Genomic DNA, 24487 nt, shown 5'->3' with positions numbered 1-24487 from the left:
GACAACACAGCATGGTAGCAACACAACATGATAACAACATGGTAGCAACACAACATGACAACACAGCATGGTAGCATCACAACATGATAACAACATGGTAGCAACACAACATGACAACACAGCATGGTAGCATCACAACATGGTACAAACAACAGCACAAAGAACAAGAAGGTAGAGACAACAGTACATCACGCAAAACAGACAATTGTCAGTAAGAATGTCCATGATTGAGTCTTTGAATGAAAATATTGAAATAAAACTGTCCAGTTTGAGTGTTTGTTGCAGCTCGTTCCAGTCGCTACCTGCAGCGAACTGAAAAGAGGAGCAACCCAGGGATGTGTTTGCTTTGGGGACCTTTAACAGAAGGTGACTGGCAGAATGGGTGTTGTATGTGGAGAATGAAGGCTGCAGGAGATATCTCAGATAGAGGGAAGTGAGGCCTAAGAGGGTTTTATAAATAAGCATCAACCAGTGGGTGTGTCCAAACTTTTGACTGGTACTGTATTTGTGTAGGTCTATGCGTTTCTGTGTGTTTCCAAACATTTCCCTTGGGAATAAAATAATACATCAAGTGTGAAAGAAATTGTGTTGGGAGAAAGTTGAGTTTTGACTAGACTGGTGGGGGAGAAAGTTGAGTTTTGATTCGACTGGTGAGGGCCGAGGAGAGAATTTAGTTATTGACTAGATTGGTCAGGGAGGGAGTTGAGGTACTGACTGGACTGGTCGGGGAGAGAATTTAGTTATTGACTAGACTGGTGGGAGGGTCGGGGAGAGAATTTAGTTATTGACTGGACTGGTGCGGGTCGGGCATGCAGGTGGTTGGCTGAAATTTGATAGAGGATGTCTTAATAAAGACAAACAATAAAAGATCTTTGTACTTTTTAAAGAGCTGTTTACATGTTAGGCTATTGATTAAACGTACAACACAATATTGATTATGACTTTCCTTTGATCTAGTTCAGTCTTATAAATCACTTAAACATATTTAATAACGATCTCTTACCTAGTTTGATGATTGTGGGCGTTTTTGCTTACTTTTGTTTGTTCTAAATAGAGACAGCTAGAAGAGCCATGTGTCATAATGGATTGTATAGAAATGCGAAATGCAGGAAATGTGCTTCAGATACCAAAGAAATTGTGGGGGAGGACCCCAAGACCCCCTGTCTGGTTACCCCCCCCACCCACTTCTAAAACTAAAGTTGCCCTCATTACTGAATGTAGTCAATCACATAAACAATCAAAAAAATTCACATCAATGTGATGTTAATCCTTGCTGGGAACAAACTCATTCTTAGCTCTTTAGTTGTTTGTCTTCCAAATCAAATCCTTGTCCTCAGTGGAAAAGTTGGGCTGTTCTCCAACACCATCCATCCATGATGAGCCTGTCCTGCACTGAAGCATAGCCTCTGAACACCTCATATCCTCCCAACTGTGTGTAGCCTCTAGCAGCAGCCATCTAGTAGCCATCTCTTGTTTGGATAAATACCATAATAGTGTGTTACCTACCACGTCTGGAGTGTGTGTGCCTGTGTGAGGCGTGTTACCTACCTGTCTGGAGTGTGATCGGGGATCCGGCTGTCTGAAGAAGGAGTCTGGAAGTTTCCTCATCCTCATAGGCAGAGAGGAGGGGGGCAGGGCGGAGGTTTTAGGGTTCATCACGGAGTTAAACAGAGCCTCCAGATCCGTCTGGGAGTCCCCGCGGACGTGCACGATCTGCTGCCCCACCGGGGGCGCGCACTGACCCTGTCGCGCGTCCATGTTGTCTTCCAGAGGTGATGCGTCCAATTAAAACAACTGAACAGTTAATTATGAATGATAACGAATGATTCCAAAACGAGAAACGGTTCAGAGTTAAATGGAAGACGACCCCTAAACTGACTACAAAGAACGGATATTCTTTGTAGTTTAATTTGTTTTTGTGGATTTTAATTTTGAAAGTTCTTATAGTGTTTTCTGTAATTCGTTATTTAATAAACTGGCAAAACATTATTATCCTGCACCATCAAATGAAATAGTTATGTTAGTTTCCTTCGTGAATTTCCAAACTCCTCGGCGCTGAAAACACGCATCCAGCCAGCCAGACGGCCCGTCCCACAAACCTCAGACAGACGAGTTGCACTCAACTTTTTTCCCCTACAGAAACTTCGTCTGATGATCGCTTTTCTTCAACCGCTGGACTCGAAAACCGTCCCAGCTACTCCCAAATGTGATTTCTGCATACTGTCCGAAATTAAGTCCTCTACATAGTTTCATTTGGTGAAAAATAGGTGTTTACGTGGTAATAAATCTCAGTTTTCCAAAGTTGTTCCAAACTGTCGATAGGACAGGCTACAGCCTTAGAGTCTCATGTGACCAGTGAGAGGCGGGGTTACAAGGTTATTTTTACAGTCTATGGTTAAAGGCTCCCAGCAGAGGGCAATGTCTCCTTTATTTCTTATTCTTCTTCCACTGGAGTGGAAATCAGTACACCGTGAAACAAAATAAAAAGGAAAACAATTACCCTGCCAACTAACCCTTCACTTATAAATACATTTTAAAAAACACCACCCCATTCCACTACTTTGACCCTTTCTGACCTTTCACCACCAGGCACCCAGCCTGAGACAACTGTACACTACAATTCAACACTCCCTGTCACTCCTCTGCAGTAAAATGCAATAAACCCAAGTACTTCTCTGCAGCTGCCACCACAAAACTATTTTCTGTGATTAATATTCCATTTCTGCGGTACAGTTGATAACCATGGCAATGAATGCAAAAGGTCTACTATTCACTGGGAGCCTCTTAGGATCCCTCACCCTTCCTCTACTTTCTTCACTGCCTCAGCGTACAAAACCCTCTGAACTACTCTGACACTGGCAACCTCAACCTGTCTCTCTCTCATCAGACCCCAGCAACATGGGCACCCTTACAGTTAACACATTCCGCTTCTTTTGCCAAAACTACACATTCCTTTGTCTCTTGCCCTCCTAGAAACGTCTCACATTTAGGAATCTCCCTCCAACACACTGTTGCAACGTCACCATAAGCTTGGCACCTGAAACAAGGTAGTGGGTTCGGAACAAGAAAGAGAGATCTAGGATATTTCAGGAAAACGGATATATCCTAACAACAGCCTTGTTATTGTTATTTTATTGTGTTGCTTTTTATTTACATTTTTAAAGACAGTGACTCTGCTGTTTCACCATGCTCGCCACCGGGCCTGAGTCGCACGTCACAGACACTGCGAATCTTCAACTTTAGTTGATCCATCTCCACCCTTCCCACCACCACAGTAATCACTCCTTTCAATGGCGCCCTGTTCATTTATCTGTTATTTTACCAGGTAAGTTGACTGAGAACACATTCTCATTTGCAGCAACAACCTGGGGAATAGTTACAGGGGAGAGGAGGGGGATGAATGAGCCAATTGTAAACTGGGGATTATTAGGTGACCGTGATGGTTTAATGGCCAGATTGGGAATTTAGCCAGGACACCGGGGTTAACACCTCTACTCTTACGATTAGTGCCATGGGATCTTTAATGACCGCAGAGAGTTAGGACACCTGTTTAACGTCCCATCCGAAAGGCGGCACTCTACACAGGGCAGTGTCCCCAATCATTGCCCTCGGGCATTGGGATATTTTTTAGACCAGAGGAAAAAGTGCCTCCTACTGGCCCTCCAACACCACTTCCAGCAGCATCTGGTCTCCCATCCAGGGACTGACCAGGACCAACCCTGCTTAGCTTCCTGAGAGCAAAGCAAGTAACAGGTCCTCTCCCCAGTCGCGTGGCACTTAGTGCCCGCTCCCTCTGGGCGGAAGAAACACAAAAAATAATCACAAGTCCACTTTGGGTTACTTTCACTGATTGAACAGTACCCAACTCCTTCTTCACCCCACCCAAAACCACATATGGGTCAACCTAAAGGCAGGGGTCCAATTTCTCAAAAAATGTCACTCCTACTGGACCAGATTAATTGTTATCTTGATCATCGATTTTCACCACACCTGCGACCTCACATATTTCAGAGATCTTCACCACAACTGCCACCTCAGGTACTTCATCAGAGATATTCACCACACCTGCCACAACAGGTACTTCATCAGAGATCTTCACCACACCTACCACCTCAGGTACTTCATCAGAGATATTCACCACACCTACCATATCAGGTACTTCATCAGAGATCTTCACCACACCTACCATATCAGGTACTTCATCAGAGATCTTCACCACACCTGCCACATCCGGTACTTCATCAAAGATCTTCATCACACCTGCCACAACAGGTACTTCATCAGAGATCTTCATCACACCTGCAACAACAGGTACTTCATCAGAGATCTTCATCACACCTGCCACAACAGGTACTTCATCAGAGATCTTCATCACACCTGCCACATCCGGTACTTCATCAAAGATCTTCATCACACCTGCCACAACAGGTACTTCATCAGAGATCTTCACCACACCTACCACCTCAGGTACTTCATCAGAGATATTCACCACACCTACCACCTCAGGTACTTCATCAGAGATCTTCACCACACCTACCACCTCAGGTACTTCTTCAGAGATCTTCACCACACCTACCACCTCAGGTACTTCATCCTCTGGCCCCCTCCCAGTTAGGGGGAGTGATGAGCTCTACAGCAGAGTCTCACAACTCAATCACTGGTTGAAAACTGTTTTCTGTCCCTCCCAAAATATAGAATTTGTAGATAATTTGCCCTCTTTCTGGGACTCACCCACAAACAGGACCAAGCCTGGCCTGCTGAGGAGTGATGGACTCCATCCTAGCTGGAGGGGTGCTCTCATCTTATCTACCAACATAGACAGGGCTCTAACTCCACAATGAAATTGGGTGCAGGCCAGGCAGCAGGTTGTTAGCCAGGCTGCCAGCTTAGTGGAGTCTGCCACTAGCACAGTCAGTGTAGTCAGTGTAGTCAGCTCAGCTATCCCCATTGAGACCGTGTCTGTGCCTCGACCTGGGTTGGGCAAAACTAATCATGGCGGTGTTTGCCTTAGCAATCTCACTAGGATAAAGACCTCCTCCATTCCTGTCATTGAAAGAGATCGTGATACCACATCTCAAAATAGAACTACTTAATGTTAGATCCCTCACTTCAATGGCAGTTATAGTCAATGAACTAATCACTGATCATAATCTTGATGTGATTGGCCTGACTGAAACATGGCTTAAGCCTGATGAATTTACTGTGTTAAATGAGGCCTCTCTTCCTGGTTATACTAGTGACCATATCCCCCGTGCATCCCACAAAGGCGGAGGTGTTGCTAATATTTACAATAGCAAATTTCAATTTACAAAAAAAAAAGACGTTTTCGTATTTTGAGCTTCTAGTCATGAAATGTATGCAGCCTACTCAATCACTTTTTATAGCTACTGTTTACAGGCCTCCTGGGCCAAATACAGCGTTCCTCACTGAGTTCCCTGAATTCCTTTCGGACCTTGTAGTCATAGCAGATAATATTCACATTTTTGGTGATTTTAATATTCACATGGAAAAGTCCACAGACCCACTCCAAAAGGCTTTCGGGGCCATCATCAACTCAGTGGGTTTTGTCCAACATGTCTCTGGACCTACTCACTGTCACAGTCATACTCTGGACCTAGTTTTGTCCCATGGAATAAATGTTGTGGATCTTAATATGTTTCCTCATAATCCTGGACTATTGGACCACCATTTTATTACGTTTGCAATCACAACAAATAATCTGCTCAGACCCCAACCAAGGAGCATCAAAAGTCATGCTATAAATTCTCAGGCAACACAAAGATTCCTTGATGCCCTTCCAGACTCCCTCTGCCTACCCAAGGACGTCAGAGGACAAAAATCAGTTAACCACTTAACTGAGGAACTCAATTTAACCTTGCACAATACCCTAGATGCAGTTGCACCCCTAAAAACTAAAAACATTTGTCATAAGAAACTAGCTCCCTGGTATACAAAAAATACCTGAGCTCTGACGCAAGATTCCAGAAAATTGGTGCCACACCAAACTGAAAGTCTTCCGACTAGCTTGGAAAGACAGTACCGAGCAGTATTGAAGAGCCCTTACTGCTGCTCGATCATCCTATTTTTTCAACTTAATTGAGGAAAATAAGAACAATCCAAAATTGATTTTTGATACTGTCGCAAAGCAAACTAAAAAGCAGCATTCCCCAAGTGAGGATTGCTTTCACTTCAGCAGTAATAAATTCATGAACTTCTTTGAGGAAAAGATCATGATTATTAGAAAGCAAATTACGGGCTCCTCTTTAAATCTGCGTATTCCTTCAAAGCTCAGTTGTCCTGAATCTGCACAACTCTGCCAGGACCTAGGATCAAGAGAGACACTCAGTGTTTTATATCTCTTCACACAATGATGAAAATAATCATGGCCTCTAAACCTTCAAGCTGCATACTGGACCCTATTCCAACAAAACTACTGAAAGAGCTGCTTCCTCTGCTTGGCCCTCCTATGTTGAACATAATAAAACGGCTCTCTATCCACCGGATGTGTACCAAACTCACTAAAAGTGGCACTCACTAAAACTTTAGAAAAAGCTGTTGCGCAGCAACTCACTGCCTTCCCGGAGACAAACAATGTATATGAAATGCTTCAGTCTGGTTTTAGACCCCATCATAACACTGAGACTGCACTTGTGAATGTGATAAATTACCTTATAATGGCGTCAGACCGAAGCTCTGCATCTGTCCTCGTGCTCCTAGACCTTAGTGCTGCTTTTGATACCATCGATCACCACATTCTTTTGGAGAGATTAGAAAGCCAAATTGGTCTACACGGACAAGTTCTGGCCTGGTTTAGATCTTATCTGTCGGAAAGATATCAGTTTGTCTCTGTGAACGGTTTGTCCTCTGACTAGTCAAATGTAAATTTCAGTGTTCCTCAAGGTTCCGATTTAGGACCACTATTGTTTTCACTATATATTTTACCTCTTGGGGATGTCATTCGAAAACATAATATTAACTTTCACTGCTATGCGGATGACACACAGCTGTATGTTTCAATGAAACATGGTGAAAAATTGCTAGAATTGCCCTTGCTAGAAAGCTGTGTTTCAGACATAAGGAAGTGGATGGCTGCAAACTTTCTACTTTTAAACTTGGACAAAACAGAGATGCTTGTTCTAGGTCCCAAGAAACAAAGAGATATTCTGTTGGATCTGACAATTATTCTTGATGGTTGTACAGTCGTCTCAAATGAAACTGTGAAGGACCTCGGCATACTCTGGACCCTGATCTCTCTTTTGACGAACATATCAAGACTGTTTCAAGGACAGATTTTTTTCCATCTACGTAACATTGCAAAAATCAGAAACTTTCTGTCCAGAAATGATGCAGAAAGATTCATCCATGCTTTTGTTTCTTCTAGGTTAGACTACTGCAATGCTCTACTTTCCGGCTACGCGGATAAAGCACTAAATAAACTTCAGGTAGTGCTAAATACGGCTGCTAGAATCCTGACTAGAACCAAAAAATGTGATCATATTACTCCAGTGCTAGCCTCTCTACACTGGCTTCCTGTTAAGGCAAGGGCTGATTTCAAGGTTTTACAAAGCATTACATGGGCTTGCTCCTACCTATCTCTCTGATTTGGTCCTGCCGTACATACCTACATGTACGCTACGGTCACAAGACGCAGGCCTCCTAATTGTCCCTAGAATTTCTAAGCAAACAGCTGGAGGCAGGGCTTTCTTCTATAGAGCTCCATTTTTATGGAATGGTCTGCCTACCCATGTGAGAGACGCAGACTTGGTCTCTACCTTTAAGTCTTTATTGAAGACTCATCTCTTCAGTGGGTTATATGATTGAGTGTAGTCTGGTCCAGGGGTACAAAGGTGAACGGAAAGGCTCTGGAGCAACGAACCTCCCTTGCTGTCTCTGCCTGGCCAGTTGCCCTCTCCACTTGGATTCTCTGCCTCTGACCCTATTACAGGGGTTGAGTCACTGGCTTACTGGTGCTCTTTCATGCCGTCCCTAGGAGGGGTGCATCACTTGAGTGGGTTGAGTCACTGACGAGATCTTCCTCTCTACGACTCGACTGGAAAGCATGCAGTTTATTAAGCTACAGATGAAATAAGTTATGATGAACTTCACAGGGTGGTGAAAGTGCAAGATGATGAGCTTGATGCTCCTTTCCAATAAATATTCAGGTCTTATTCTGGTGATATGATCATCGATGTTTGACTGGCTTTAGACAAATCAAAATAATCTTGCTCTTTGTCCATCATAACATCCATGCTTTATTGCGAGCTGTTTGTTTTGATCACGCGGACTAGGAAATGTTCTGGGCTCAGAGAATACCATTGATTTATACGCTGACTCTGTGAGTGAGTTTATAAAGAAGAGCATTGGAGATGTTGTACCCACTGTGACTATTAAAGCCTCCCTAACCAGAAACCGTGAACGGATGGCAACATTTGCGCAAAACTGAAAGCATGACTGAGAATATGGCCAAATACAAACAGTGTAGTTATTCCCTCCGTAAGGCAATCAAAAAAGCAAAATATCGGTAGAGGTACAAAGTGGAGTGCAAGTCAACGCCTCAGACACTAGACATATGTGGCAGGGTCTACAGGCAATCACGGGCTACAAAAAGAAAACCAGCCACGTCGCGGACACCTTCTTTGCCCACTTTGAGGATAATACAGTGCCACCGACGAGGCCCGCTAACAGGGACTGTGGGCCCACCCTCTCCTTCTCCGTGGCCGGCGTGAGTAAAACATTTAAACGTGTTAACCCTCGCAAGGCTGCTGGCCCAGACGGCATCCCTAGCCACGTCCTCAGAGCATGCGCAGACCAGCTGGCTGGTGTGTTTCCGGACACTGCTTTTAATCAGGGCAAGGTGTCTGGTAACATGACCGAGTACAAACAGTGCAGCTATTCCCTCCGCAAGGCTATCAAACAAGCTAAGCATCAGTACAGAGACAAAGTAGAATCTCAATTCAACGGCTCAGACACAAGAGGCATGTGGCAGGGTCTACAGTCAATCACGGACTACAGGAAGAAATCCAGCCCAGTCACGGACCAGGATGTCTTGCTCCCAGGCAGACTAAATAACTTTTTTGCCCGCTTTGAGGACAATACAGTGCCACTGACACGGCCTGCAACGGAAACATGCGGTCTCTCCTTCACTGCAGCCGAGGTGAGTAAAACATTTAAACGTGTTAACCCTCGCAAGGCTGCAGGCCCAGACGGCATCCCCAGCCGCGCCCTCAGAGCATGCGCAGACCAGCTGGCTGGTGTGTTTACGGACATATTCAATCAATCCCTATACCAGTCTGCTGTTCCCACATGCTTCAAGAGGGCCACCATTGTTCCTGTTCCCAAGAAAGCTAGGATAACTGAGCTAAACGACTACCGCCCCGTAGCACTCACTTCCGTCATCATGAAGTGCTTTGAGAGACTAGTCTGTCATGTCTTGTTATGTCTGTTCCTGTCCTTTCTCTTCACTCTCTCTCTCTGCTGGTCTTTTTAGGTTACCTTCTCTGTCTCTCATTCTTCAGCTGTTCTACATTTCCCCTAACTAGCTCATTCTCTCTTTCCCCACCTGTTCTCTCTTCCCCCTCTGATTAGGTCTCTATTTCTCTCTCTGTTCCTGCTACTTTCAGTGTCTGATTCTTGTTTGTGTTTTTTGATGCCAGAAGCAAGCTGTCGTCTCGTTTGCTTCCACCTTGTCCTGTCCTGTCGGAGTCTGCCTGGCAGGTGCCACCTGCACTATACTAACGTTCTTTTGTTCCGCTGACAACGTTGGAAGAGGATTTATGCCATTCCTGTTTTTTCATTAAAGAACTCTGTTTTCTGTTAAAACCGCTTTTGGGTCTTCACTCAAGTTCATAACATAGTCAAGGACCATATCACCTCCACCCTACCTGACTCCCTAGACCCACTCCAATTTGCTTACCGCCCAAATAGGTCCACAGACGATGCAATCTCAACCACACTGCACACTGCCCTAACCCATCTGGACAAGAGGAATACTTATGTGAGAATGCTGTTCATCGACTACAGCTCGGCATTCAACACCATAGTACCCTCCAAGCTCGTCATCAAGCTCAAGACCCTGGGTCTCGACCCCGCCCTGTGCAACTGGGTACTGGACTTCCTGACGGGCCGCCCCCAGGTGGTGAGGGTAGGTAACAACATCTCCTCCACGCTGATCCTCAACACTGGGGCCCCACAAGGGTGCGTTCTGAGCCCTCTCCTGTACTCCCTGTTCACCCACCACTGCGTGGCCACGCACGCCTCCAACTCAATCATCAAGTTTGTGGACGACACAACAGTGGTAGGCTTGATTACCAACAACGACGAGACGGCCTACAGGGAGGAGGTGAGGGCCCTCGGAGTGTGGTGTCAGGAAAATAACCTCACACTCAACGTCAACAAAACTAAGGAGATGATTGTGGACTTCAGGAAACAGCAGAGGGAACACCCCCCTATCCACATCGATGGAACAGTATTTTATTTTTATTTTTTTACCTTTATTTAACCAGGCAAGTCAGTTAAGAACTGACTTTCAATGACGGCCTGGGAACAGTGGGTTAACTGCCTGTTCAGGGGCAGAACTACAGATTTGTACCTTGTCAGCTCGGGGGTTTGAACTCGCAACCTTCCGGTTACTAGTCCGACACTCTAACCACTAGGCTACCCTGCCGCCCCAGTAGTGGAGAGAGTAGCACGTTTTAAGTTCCTCGGCATACACATCACAGACAAACTGAAATTGGTCCACTCACACAGACAGCATCGTGAAGAAGGCGCAGCAGCGCCTCTTCAACCTCAGGAGGCTGAAGAAATTCGGCTTGTCACCAAAAGCACTCACACACTTCTACAGATGCACAATCGAGAGCATCCTGGCGGGCTGTATCACCGCCTGGTACGGCAACTGCTCCGCCCTCAACCGCAAGGCTCTCCAGAGGGTAGTGAGGTCTGCACAACGCATCACCGGGGGCAAACTCCCTGCCCTCCAGGACACCTACACCACCCGATGTTACAGGAAGGCCATAAAGATCATCAAGGACATCAACCACCCGAGCCACTGCCTGTTCACCCCGCTATCATCCAGAAGGCGAGGTCAGTACAGGTGCATCAAAGCTGGGACCGAGAGACTGAAAAACAGCTTCTATCTCAAGGCCATCAGACTGTTAAACAGCCACCACTAACATTGAGTGGCTGCTGCCAACACACTGACTCAACTCCAGCCACTTTAATAATGGGAATTGATGGGAAATGATGTAAAATATATCACTAGCCACTTTAAACAATGCTACCTAATATAATGTTACATACCCTACATTATTCATCTCATATGCATACGTATATACTGTACTCTATATCATCGACTGCATCCTTATGTAATACATGTATCACTAGCCACTTTAACTATGCCACTTTGTTTACATACTCATCTCATATGTATATACTGTACTCGATACCATCTACTGTATCTTGCCTATGCTGCTCTGTACCATCACTCATTCATATATCTTTATGTACATATTCTTTATCTCCTTACACTGTGTATAATACAGAAGTTTAGGAATTGTTAGTTAGATTACTTGTGTGGCTCAGTAGGGTCCTGTGTGGCTCAGTCGGTAGAGCATGGCGCTTGCAACGCCAAGCATCGTGGGTTCGATTCCCGCTGGGGCCACCCATATGTAAAAGTAGTGGCCCCAGCCGACTTGTAAGTCTCTTTGGACAAAAGCGTCTGCTAAATGGGATATATTTTTTTTTATTTTTTTGTTGGTTATTACTGCATTGTCGGAACTAGAGGCACAAGCATTTCGCTACACTCGCTTTAACATCTGCTAACCATGTGTATGTGACAAATAAAATTTGATTTGAGATTACGGACAATGTCAAATGTGATATAGCGAAGCACCTCAGTGAGTTGTGTGTGCAATTATGCAGGTACTTTCCCGAAACGGATGACACAAACAACTGGATTCATTATCCCTTTCATGCCCAGTCCACTTACCGAAATCTGAACAAGAGAGCCTCATCAAAATTGCAACAACTGGTTCTGTGAAAATAGAATTTAATCAGAAGCCCTGCCAGATTTCTGGATTAGGCTTCGCTCAGAGTATCCTGCCTTGGCAAATCGCACTGATTATTTGTGCCCTGGTCCTATAAGAGCTGTTTGTCACTTCCCAAGAACCGGGTTGTGACAAACTCACTCATTCTTATGTTTAATAAATGTATTGTATGGTGAGTGTGTGTGGCAGGCTTACAATGATGGCAAAAAACAACATTTGAGAGTGCGCTGACCTGGTGCTAGAGGGGGTACAGCTGGAGGTTGAATGTTTGAAGGGGTCGGGACTATAATACGTTTGGGAACCACAGTCTGATACACACCGCTCTAGCTCTGCCACCTTTCACCACAGATGGGATGTGTTAGGAACTCATCCCTTTTGGCCTGACAGTCTAGGGGGGATGGTAATGAGACCTGTAACATAACTCATACAAATTCTAATAGTGACAAAGTAAAAAAGTGAGAACGAAATAACTACGACAACTGAAATCTACCGTCAAACTCAGGGTTTATTAATAAACACACGGTAATGGGGGGAGCAGGAAAAGGGGCTGAGCTGGACCCAAGGAAAGAAACAATAAGTATTCAAAAATACTTATTGTTCTACATTCTACAGAATGTAACGGAACTTTTTGACTTTTCGTCTGCACCTAGTGATCGCGCCTTATGAAATTTGATTACTGGGCTAAATGCACGAACAAAAAGGAGGTATTTGGACATAAATGATGGACTTTATTGAACAAATCAAACATTTATTGTGGAACTGGGATTCCTGGGAGTGCATTCTGATGAAGATCATCAAAGCTAAGTGAATATTTATAATGCTATTTCTGACTTCTGTTGATTACAACATGGCAGATATGTTTGGCTTGTTTTTGTGTCTGAGAAATGTACTCAGGTTATTGCACGGTGTGCTTTTTCCGTAAAGTTTTTTTGAAATCTGACACAGCGGTTGCATTAAGGAGAAGTATATCTATAATTCTGTGCATAATACTTGTATCTCTTATCAAAGTTTATTATGAGTATTTCTGTAAATAGATGTGACTCAATATAAATTTGCCGGTTTTCGAGGCACAACATTAATGACCAAAACGCACCAATGTAAACTCAGATTTTTGGATATAAATATGAACATTACCGAACAAAATATACATGTATTGTGTAACATGAAGTCCTATGAGTGTCATCTGATGAAGATCATCAAAGGTTAGTGATTCATTTTATCTCTATTTTTGCTTTTTGTGACTCCTGTCTTTGGCTGGAAAATGGCTGTATGTGTTTTTGTGACTAGGCTCTGACCTAACATAATCATACGGTGTGCTTTCGCTGTGTGCTAAAGCATTTTTGAAATTGGACACCATGTGTAGATTAACAAGAAGTCAAGCTTTAATTTGGTGTATTGCACGTGTGAATGTTTGAAAGTTAAATATTTCAAAAAAATATTTTGGAATTTCGCGCTCTGCCTTTTTAGCGGATGTTGTCGAGGGGTTCCTAACAAGTTATTTTTTATTATTATCTACATTGTAGAATAATATTGAATACATCAAAACTATGTAAATAACAAATATGTAATGTGTAGTAACCAAAAGATGTAGTAACCAAAAAGCTGTCAATATTTTATATTTGAGATTGTTCAAAGTCGCCACCCTTTGGTAAAAGACCAAGTCCATATTTTGGAAGGAACAGCTCAAACAAGCGAAGAGAAATGAAAGTCCATCCTTACTTTAGGACATGAAGGTCAGTCAATCCGGATTTTTCAAGAACTTTGAAAGTTTCTTCAAGTGCAGTCGCAAAAACCATCAAGCGCTATGATGAAACTGGCTCTCATGAGGACCGCCACAGGAAAGGAAGACGCAGAGTTACCTCTGCTGCAGAGGATAAGTTCATTAGAGTTACCATTCTCAGAAAATGCAGCCCAAATAAATGTTTGACAGAGTTCAAGTAACAGACACATTTTAACATCAACTGTTCAGAGGAGACTGTGTGAATCAGGCCTTTATGGTCGAATATCTGCAAAAAAACCACTACTAAAGGACACCAATTAGAATTAGACTTGCTTGGGCCAAGAAACACGAGCAATGGACATTAGACCGGTGGAAATCTGTCCTTATGAGTAGAAATTTGAGACTTTTGGTTCCTACCGCTGTGTCTTTGTGAGACGCAGAGTCGGTAAATGGATGATCTCCCCATGTGTGGTTTCCACCGTGAAGAATGGAGGAGGAGGTGTGATAGTGCTTTGCCGGTGACACTGTCTGTGATTTATTTAGAATTCAAGACACACTTAACAAGCATGGCTACCACAGCATTCTGCAGCGATATTCCATCCCATCTGGTTTGGAATTAGTCGGACTATCATTTGTTTTTCAACAGGACAATGACCCAGGCTGTGTAAGGGCTATTTGACCAAGAAGGAGAGTGATGGAGTGCTGCATCAGATGACCTGGCCTCCACAATCCCCTGACCTCAATCAAATTGAGAAGGTTTGGAATGAGTTGGACTGCAGAGTAAAGGAAAAGCAGCCAACAAGTGCTACGCATATGTGGAAACTCCTTCAAGACTGTTGGGAAAGTATTCCAGGTGACTTCCTCATGAAGCTGGTTGAGAGAATGCCAAGAGTGTGCAAAGCTGTCATCAAGGCAAAGGGTTGCTACTTTGAAGAATCTAAAATATATTTAGATTTGCTTCCGCCCCGATAAACCCCTGCATTGACCCGGCTCTTTCTGTGTCCCTTGAAGCAGCTAGCTGACTAAGTTTTCAATTAATGTCTAGTCCACACGGAAAAGCAGGATATTCTCATTTTCAGCAGCGGCCAGTACTGCCGAGCAACCTGTGTGAAGCTCGACACAATAGTGGAATTTGTGGTTAGCCTTCAAAATAAAAGTCCTGCATTGAAACTGATACAAACAGATACAAATAGTTGAATTATGCCGTATCTGGATCAGATAATGCTTAACAAGTTTGGAATGTTATATAAATTCATCAAAAGACAATAATGAGTTCATTTGGTTCTCCATAATAGAGAGATCCGCCTACATGTACTGTACTTGTTTGGTCAGGCGAAGGGCAGATCAGTGACGTTGATTTATTCCTAATTATAAGGAGAAATCTCTGTTTAGGATGCTGACGTTACTGGTGTAACACAATACACACTGGTGCATTCCTGTAAAACATATGCATATTATTGTTGTATGACTATAATTCAAACAAATCACTAATATATTATAGAAGAGGCGTCATTACAGACCCTGGTTCGATTCCAGGCTGTATCACAACCGGCCGTGATTGGGAGTCCCATAGGGCGGCGCACAATAGGCCCAGCATCATCTGGGTTAGGGGTTGGCCGGGGTAGGCCGTCATTGTAAATAAAAATGTGTTCTTAACTGACTTGCCTAGATAAATAAAGATTAAAAAATGACTGGTATATCAATCCAATCCAAAGTGACATCCTAACTAGCTGTAAAGTTCTCTCTCTCAGCAGGGTCAGTGGAGAGGAGAGTCATAGATATATAGACATTATATACAAATAAAATCTTTGATAGAAATAACATTTTCAAAACAATAATTTTATTGATAAACAAAAGGACAAGACCATCAATAGTGTGTAGAGTTGCATTACATCTGGAGTATTGGAACAGTCAGACAGTAGTTGTAGACGGAACAGTCAGACAGTAGCTGTAGACGGAACAGTCAGACAGTAGCTGTAGACGGAACAGTCAGACAGTAGTTGTAGACGGAACAGTCAGACAGTAGTTGTAGACGGAACAGTCAGACAGTAGTTGTAGACGGAACAGTCAGACAGTAGCTGTAGACGGAACAGTCAGACAGTAGCTGTAGACGGAACAGTCAGACAGTAGCTGTAGACGGAACAGTCAGACAGTAGCTGTAGACGGAACAGTCAGACAGTAGCTGTAGACGGAACAGTCAGACAGTAGCTGTAGACGGAACAGTCAGACAGTAGCTGTAGACGGAACAGTCAGACAGTAGCTGTCAGACGGAACAGTCAGACAGTAGTTGTAGACGGAACAGTCAGACAGTAGCTGTAGACGGAACAGTCAGACAGTCAGACAGTAGACTGTAGACGGAACAGTCAGACAGTAGTTGTAGACGGAACAGTCAGACAGTAGTTGTAGACGGAACAGTCAGACAGTAGCTGTAGACGGAACAGTCAGACAGTAGTTGTAGACGGAACAGTCAGACAGTAGTTGTAGACGGAACAGTCAGACAGTAGCTGTAGACGGAACAGTCAGACAGTAGTTGTAGACGGAACAGTCAGACAGTAGTTGTAGACTGAACAGTCAGACAGTAGTTGTAGACGGAACAGTCAGACAGTAGTTGTAGACGGAACAGTCAGACAGTAGCTGTAGACGGAACAGTCAGACAGTAGTTGTAGACGGAACAGTCAGACAGTAGCTGTAGACGGAACAGTCAGACAGTAGTTGTAGACGGAACAGTCAGACAGTAGTTGTAGACGGAACAGTCAGACAGTAGTTGTAGACGGAACAGTCAGACAGTAGTTGTAGACGGAACAGTCAGACAGTAGCTGTAGACGGAACAGTCAGACAGTAGTTGTAGACGGAACAGTCCATCCTAGCAGGCCACTTACTGAGACAATAGACCAACTCAGCTTCTCCCCATTCTTCCTGAAGTAGGAACTCATTCACTCCCCCTACCAGATTGTCCAAAACATTGGATTGGTGTGTGTGTATGTTACAGTGTGAAGGCGCCTACTCCATAACAGTGGTAGAACACATAGACATGTCTTCTGAAGGGGTCCACTATGAGGTAGGAGAATGACTGATCCTCTTCTTCTCTGGCTGGGTAACACACACCGGATGCATCCTGAAGAGAACACAGGATAAGATACGGCTGAGAGTCTCTCTCTCTCAATTTCAATATAATTTCAATTTAAAGGGCTTTATTGGCATGGGAAACATATGTTTACATTGCCAAAGCAAGTGAAATAGATAATGAACAAAAGGGAAATAAACAATAAAAACTGAACAGTAAACATTACACTCATTACACAAAAGAATAGAGATATTTCAAATGTGTTATATGTCTATATTTATTATTTTACCTTTATTTTACTAGGCAAGTCAGTTGAGAACAAACTCATATTTTCAATGGCAGCCTAGGAACAGTGAACTGCCTGTTCAGGGGCAGAACGACAGATTTGTACCTTGTCAGCTCGGGGATTTGAACTTCCAACCTTTCGGTCCAACCTTTTGGTTACTAGTCCAAAACTCTAACTACAAGGCTACCCTGCCGCCCCAGTGTTGTAATGATGTGCAAATAGTTAAAGTACAAAAGGGAAAATAAATCAACATAAATATAGGTTGCATTTACAATGGTGTTTGATAATAATTATCTTTCAATAGCAGTAATAATAATATGTTACCAAAGCAGAGACTTTGATGACAGTGGAAACCACACTGATCTCCTTGCTCTCTGGATTCTTCTGAACACTGGAACACAAAGCATCACAGACACCATCTACTAGAGCAGGGGTGTATGGTGTGGTGTGTGTGTGTGTGCTGTACGGTGTATGTTTATGGTATGGTGTGTGTGTGGGTGTATGGTATGGTGTGTGTGTGGTGTATGTTTATGGTGTGGTGTGTGTATGGTGTGGTGTATGGAATGGTGTATGGTATACATTGTGGTGTGTATGGTGTGGTATATTGGTATACAGTGTGGTGTGTGTATGGTGTGGTGTATGGCATGGTGGATGGTATACGGTATGGTGTGTATTTATGCTGTGGTTTATGGTATACGGTATGGTGTGTGTGTGTAGTGTATGGTGTGTGTTTAAGGTATGGTGTATGGTGCATGTGTACGGTGTATGGTGTGGTGTACGGTGTATGGTGTGGTGTATGGTGTGGTATATTGGTATACAGTGTGGTGTGTTTATGCTGTGGTGTATGGTATACGGTATGGTGTGTATGGTGTGGTGTGTATGGTGTGGTGTACGGTGTGTGAGTATGGTGTGGTGTATGATGTGTGGGTGTATGGTGTGGTGTACAGTGTGGTGTATGGTGTGGGTGTATGTGTGGTTTCCCGCGTATGGTATGGTGTATGGTGTATGTGTGGGGGCTGTGCTTTGGCAAAGTGGGTGGGGTTATATCCTTCCTGTTTGGCCATGTCCGGGGGTGTCCTTGGATGGGTCCACAGTGTCTCCTGACCCCTCCTGTCTCAGCCTCCAGTATTTATGCTGCAGTAGTTTGTGTCGGGGGGCTAGGGTCAGTTTGTTATATCTGGAGTACTTCTCCTGTCCTATTCGGTGTCCTGTGTGAATCTAAGTGTGCGTTCTCTAATTCTCTCCTCTCTTTCTCTCTCTCTCTCGGAGGACCTGAGCCCTAGGACCATGCCCCAGGACTACCTGACATGATGACTCCTTGCTGTCCCCAGTCCACCTGACCGTGCTGCTGCTCCAGTTTCAACTGTTCTGCCTTATTATTATTGGACCATGCTGGTCATTTATGAACAGTTGAACATCTTGGCCATGTTCTGTTATAATCTCCACCCGGCACAGCCAGAAGAGGACTGGCCACCCCACATAGCCTGGTTCCTCTCTCGGTTTCTTCCTAGGTTTTGGCCTTTCTAGGGAGTTTTTCCTAGCCACCGTGCTTCTACACCTGCATTGCTTGCTGTTTGGGTTTTAGGCTGGGATTCTGTACAGCACTTTGAGATATCAGCTGATGTAGAAAGGGCTATATAAATAAATTTGATTTGTGTACGGAGTGGTGTACGGTGTGTGAGTATGGTGTGGTGTATGGTGTGTGGCATGGTGTGGTGTACAGTGTGGTGTATGGTGTGGGTGTATGGTATGTGTGGTGCATGGTGTATGTGTGGTGTATGGTGTATGTGTGGTGTATGTTGGGGTGTATGGTGTGAGTATGGTGTGGTGTACGGTGTCTGTATACCTGACCAGATCCCTATAAATGGTTCTGGTGGTGTCTATGTAGGGGTTGATGGTATCTTCATACTGACACAGCTCTCCTCCCAGAGTCATGTGTTTAAACACTAGGAACAGGAACTCTCTCCTCTCCATCACTCCATACTCCTCACTGCCATCCTCCTGCAGCATCTACACACACACAATATTATGATAGCGTAATAGGAGCATAAAGACTATTAAGTTGCATAAATAGCGTTAATGTGTGTGTGTGTTTGTGAAGGTGTGTGTGCATTGTGTGCATATGTTACCTGTCTCAGGAGGTCGTAGTCAGGGTGTGTGTCATGGAAACATTTGTTGATGTGTCCAGAGGATGTGATGATTCCACTGGAGTAGAGAGGGTCAAACATCTCCATACTGACCTTACTGCACGGCACTACCTCTGCCTGTACACACACCACCTCACCCTCTGGAACACACACACACACTGTACTGATGGAAGATACCTGCGGTCTTACGGGCTCCTGACCAATTCTGCTATTTCCTGTTTTTTTACACTGATCTTAACTTTTTTTACATAACGTCTCTGCCATCATTACCTATGACTGAAAACAGCTTCTGGACAGCAGAACAGCGATCACTAACCTCAATTTAGATGAAGATTTCTGCTTCAATAAGTTGACAGCTCTGGCCGTTCGGCTTACCCCGGACTCCAAAGAGGCAAGAAGGGCCGCGACAAGACAAGACTACGTCCATCTACCCCACCACTGTTTTGTTGGCAAATGTGCAGTCACTGGAGAACAAACTGGCTGAGCTCCGTTCCAGACTATCTTATCAACGACACCTGAAAAACGGTAATATCCTGTTTCTTGGAGCCGTGGCTGAACGAGGGCATGGATGTACAACTTCATAGTTTTTCTATGCATCATCAAGATCGTCAAGACCAGACGGCAGACTCGGGTAAGGCTAGAAAGGGAGGGGTGTGTCTTTGTTAACAATAACTAAGGTTAAGAAAGTCTCAAGGTTCTGCTCGTCTGAGTTAGAATACCTCATGATAAGCTGCAGACCATACTATTTACCAGGAGAGTTCAGATATATTTCTCATAGTGGTCTATTTACTACCAAAAACCGATGCTGGCACTAAGACAGGACTCAATGAGCTGTACAGGGCCATAAGCAAACAAGGAAATGCACATTCCGATGCAGCATTTCTCATGGCCAGTGATTTTATTGCAGAACACTGAAATCTGTTTTACCTCATTTTTACCAGCATGTAACCTGTGCAACTGGAAGCGAAAAAACATGTGACGATTCTCTTCAGGGTTAGGAGAGTTTGTAAACAAATTAAGTGGAAGGCCGACAACAAGATCACACCAGAGAGAGCTCTTTCGAACAGGACAGTGCCCGAATGTTTGTTTCTAGACCCCCCAGGCCGCAGGCGTGGTCGAGGACTGCAGGGCTCGGTACCCAAATCGGGTTCTCGGTAGATCAGGGTCTAAAACCGCCAACAGGTAAGTCCAAACAGTCCAGGTCATACACGGTAAATCCATCAGATATATTATCACTTCCTCTTTCTCAATGGTTCACAGGTCCACAGTTCCTTGCTCTCTCTCTCTTCCTGGTGTGGCTTGACCCGTAATATGTGGGTCGGCCCCACCTTGCTAGCATTCCCTTTGCTTCTGGTTATTGTCGTTTTTGGCGGTCGACTATTTTGGGATCTGTAGTTCTTGTAGGGGTGGCCATTTTGTGCTTTGTAGTTAACCATCTGGCCATCCCTTAGTGAGAGGTCAGAGCCTGTGTATTAGTTCTGCCCTCACATATCTGCCATTTATCACTCGGCCCCCTTCTTTGCCATTAACTCTAGATCAACTTTACTCCACACACAGAAACGCATACAAGGCCCTCCCTCACCTTCCCTTTAGCAAATCAGACCATAACGCTATCCTCCTGATTCCTGCTTACAAGCAAAAACTCAAACAGGAAGTACCGGAAGTGGTCAGATGATGCGGTTGCTAAGCTACAGGACTGTTTTGCAAGCACAGACTGGAATATGTTCCAGAATTCATCCGATAATATTTACATCAGTCTCCTTCATTAATAAGTTCATCGACAACATTGTCTCCACAACAACCGTACATACATACCCCAACCAGAAGCCATGGATTGCAGGCAGCATCCGCACTGACCAATCGGTTAGAGCTGCCGCTTTCAAGGAGCGGGACATTAACCCGGACAATTATAAGAAATTACACTACGACCTCTGACGAGCCATCAAACAGGCAAAGCATCAGCAATAGTCTTGGTAGCCATTTGCCATAGATTAGGGCCTAATTAATTTATTTCAATTGACCTATTTCCTTATATGAACTGTAACTCATGAAATTGTTGAAATTGTCATGTTGAGTTTATATTTTTGTTCAGTATAGATGCCTATAGGCTATCTAAGTTAATTTATTTTCTTTGATCTGCATGTTTCTGTACTTGATTTCATTTTATTATATTTACAATGTCACTTTGAGTCCTTTACTATGTCACTTTTGTTGCCATTTTACTGTGTGAGAAGCCTGTCAATAAAACATTTAATTTGACTATTTATTTTTTGTCACCTGTTGATCCAGGTAACCAGGACTGGCCCTCACTATCTGATATTTTACACACACACACACACACACACACACACACACACACACACACACACACACACACACACACACACACACACACACACAATAATTTACAGTATTTATAAATACTTATAGGAAATCCCCAACTGTTTTTCAAATGAACATGGCATCCAACGTATCTTAAATAATACAAATAGATCCAAATAAGTGGTGACAGGGAGTATGCACGCCACTGGCTTGATGCTGAAAAAGCATCTTGCCTCCGATTGGCAGCTGTAGTGTAGCGGTTTGGGAGAGGGACGGTAGGCTGCGTGAGGAAAACGGCATGTGACTGGCAGGAGCAAGGCTGCTGCTTGACAAAGTGTCATATCACCCCATGAATGAGGCAATTGGCAAAAAAAAACTATTGCACAGCGCGCGACCACTCTGGAGGGACACAGGCCTTTGGATTGCTAACTGGGTAGAGGGGATAGAGGTGACATGACATACCCAGAGGAACCCAGGCTCCAGCCTCCATCTTCCTGAGGTTGGTCAGCACACAGGGGTCTCTGAAGAAACTCTTGACACACACACACACACACAGACATTACTATTGGCCCTTTAAAAGGTGCAGTGCCTGGAAACAAACGTGTGTGTGTGTGTGTGTGTGTGTGTGTGTGTGTGTACGTTAACTCACCAGAGTAAAGTCGTGGCTGTTGTATGGGTAGAAGTTCTGGTCAAAGCTGAAGGCCTGGGCTGAGATGCGCCCGAGCATGGACCTGACACACACACACACACACACACACACACACACACACACACACACACACACACACACACACACACACACACACACACACACACACACACACACACAAATCCATTAGCTGGTTTCACTAGAGAATTGACACACTGATATACCTAGCTAGTTTGTCTTGTATATAGCTGGTCGGCTAACGTTAGTAACAGTAGCTAGCTAGGATGATGTTGATAACTATAGCTAACTAGCTATAAACATAGACAAATAAATGGCACAAAACCATAAGATCTATAACGTAACCATTTCATGAGTAGTTGTAGTGTGCTTTTGTCCTGAAGGAAGGAAAATGTCTTGGTTGGGAGGAGGTTGAAGGAAAACTTAGTCTCAGATGCCATGTCGACCGTCGTGTTGTTGATGTCTATTGGTCACCATGGCAACGGAACCCCGCTCAACCAAAAGGCGCGTTCGTAAATTCTTTGGCGCTATGGAAAGCCAAAATGTTCAGATAGTCCTACATGGAATTCGTCTTAACACTTGCAATTAACATTTTTCACAAACTTTTTTTAGGAGTCAAAAGACATTTTTACATGTGTTCATTACACCTGTCCAGTGTGCATTTACAGGTGATTAGAACACTTGTTATGGTCATTTTTACATATATTCATTACACCTGTCCAGTGTGCATATACAGGTGATTAGAACGCTTGTTATGGCCATTTTTACAAGCGCTCATTACACCTGTCCAGTGTGCATTTACAGGTGATTAGAACGCCTGTTATGGCCATTTTTACATATATTCATTACACCTGTCCAAATCAAATTCAAATCAAATTTATTTGTCACATACACATGGTTAGCAGATGTTAATGCGAGTGTAGCGAAATGCTTGTGCTTCTAGTTCCGACAATGCAGTAATAACCAACAAGTAATCTAACTAACAATTCCTAAACTACTGTATTATACACAGTGTAAGGGGATAAAGAATATGTACATAAGGATATATGAATGAGTGATGGTACAGAGCAGCATAGGCAAGATACAGTAGATGGTATCGAGTACAGTATATACATATGAGATGAGTATGTAAACAAAGTAGCATAGTTAAAGTGGCTAGTGATACATGTATTACATAAGGATGCAGTCGATGATATAGAGTACAGTATATACGTATGCATATGAGATTAATAATGTAGGGTAAGTAACATTATATAAGGTAGCATTGTTTAAAGTGGCTAGTGATATATTTACATCATTTCCCATCAATTCCCATTATTAAAGTGGCTGGAGTTGAGTGTGTGTCAGTGTGTTGGCAGCAGCCACTCAATGTTAGTGGTGGCTGTTTAACAGTCTGATGGCCTTGAGATAGAAGCTGTTTTTCAGTCTCTCGGTCCCAGCTTTGATGCACCTGTACTGACCTCGCCTTCTGGATGATAGCGGGGTGAACAGGCAGTGGCTCGGGTGGTTGATGTCCTTGATGATCTTTATGGCCTTCCTGTAACATCGGGTGGAGTAGGTGTCCTGGAGGGCAGGTAGTTTGCCCCCGGTGATGCGTGGTGCAGACCTCACTACCATCTGGAGAGCCTTACGGTTGAGGGCGGAGCAGTTGCCGTACCAGGCGGTGATACAGCCCGCCAGGATGCTCTCGATTGTGCATCTGTAGAAGTGTGTGAGTGCTTTTGGTGACAAGCCGAATTTCTTCAGCCTCCTGAGGTTGAAGAGGCGCTGCTGCGCCTTCTTCACGATGCTGTCTGTGTGAGTGGACCAATTCAGTTTGTCTGTGATGTGTATGCCGAGGAACTTAAAACTTGCTACTCTCTCCACTACTGTTCCATCGATGTGGATAGGGGGTGTTCCCTCTGCTGTTTCCTGAAGTCCACAATCATCTCCTTAGTTTTGTTGACGTTGAGTGTGAGGTTATTTTCCTGACACCACACTCCGAGGGCCCTCACCTCCTCCCTGTAGGCCGTCTCGTCGTTGTTGGTAATCAAGCCTACCACTGTTGTGTCGTCCGCAAACTTGATGATTGAGTTGGAGGCGTGCGTGGCCACGCAGTCGTGGGTGAACAGGGAGTACAGGAGAGGGCTCAGAACGCACCCTTGTGGGGCCCCAGTGTTGAGGATCAGCGGGGAGGAGATGTTGTTACCTACCCTCACCACCTGGGGGCGGCCCGTCAGGAAGTCCAGTACCCAGTTGCA

The 24487-nt window shown here is 44.2% G+C and overlaps 2 protein-coding genes across 3 annotated transcripts in view; both read right to left on the bottom strand.

Annotated features, from left to right (window-relative positions):
• The window catches only part of LOC135551090 (transcriptional coactivator YAP1-like), a 32807-nt gene extending 30466 nt beyond the window's left edge, over window positions 1-2341 (bottom strand). The window contains exon 1 of the mRNA XM_064982497.1: window positions 1549-2341. Coding sequence (XP_064838569.1) covers window positions 1549-1758 — 210 coding nt within the window. The 5' untranslated portion in view covers window positions 1759-2341. The remainder of the gene's footprint in view (window positions 1-1548) is intronic.
• A 13782-nt stretch (window positions 2342-16123) lies between these two features.
• Window positions 16124-23045, bottom strand: cfap300 (cilia and flagella associated protein 300). Of its 2 annotated transcripts, XM_064982494.1 has the most exons (8): window positions 22593-23045; window positions 22230-22311; window positions 22043-22112; window positions 21536-21571; window positions 19241-19398; window positions 18958-19121; window positions 17436-17502; window positions 16124-16876 (listed from the first exon to the last, which is right to left on the bottom strand). In XM_064982494.1, exons 1-8 carry the CDS (start codon window positions 22685-22687, stop codon window positions 16745-16747), a joined length of 804 nt encoding a protein of 267 aa, XP_064838566.1. In that variant the 5' UTR covers window positions 22688-23045; the 3' UTR covers window positions 16124-16744. The 2 variants fall into 2 exon arrangements, with proteins under 2 accessions (XP_064838566.1, XP_064838567.1); XM_064982495.1 differs by lacking the exon at window positions 21536-21571.
• Between the last annotated feature and the right edge of the window lie 1442 nt (window positions 23046-24487).

This window comes from Oncorhynchus masou, chromosome 12 (genome assembly GCF_036934945.1).
Source record: "Oncorhynchus masou masou isolate Uvic2021 chromosome 12, UVic_Omas_1.1, whole genome shotgun sequence".
Lineage (NCBI taxonomy): Eukaryota > Metazoa > Chordata > Actinopteri > Salmoniformes > Salmonidae > Oncorhynchus > Oncorhynchus masou.
The sequence above is the reverse complement of the archived record's forward strand: the minus strand, read 5'-3'. Positions and strand labels throughout refer to the sequence as shown.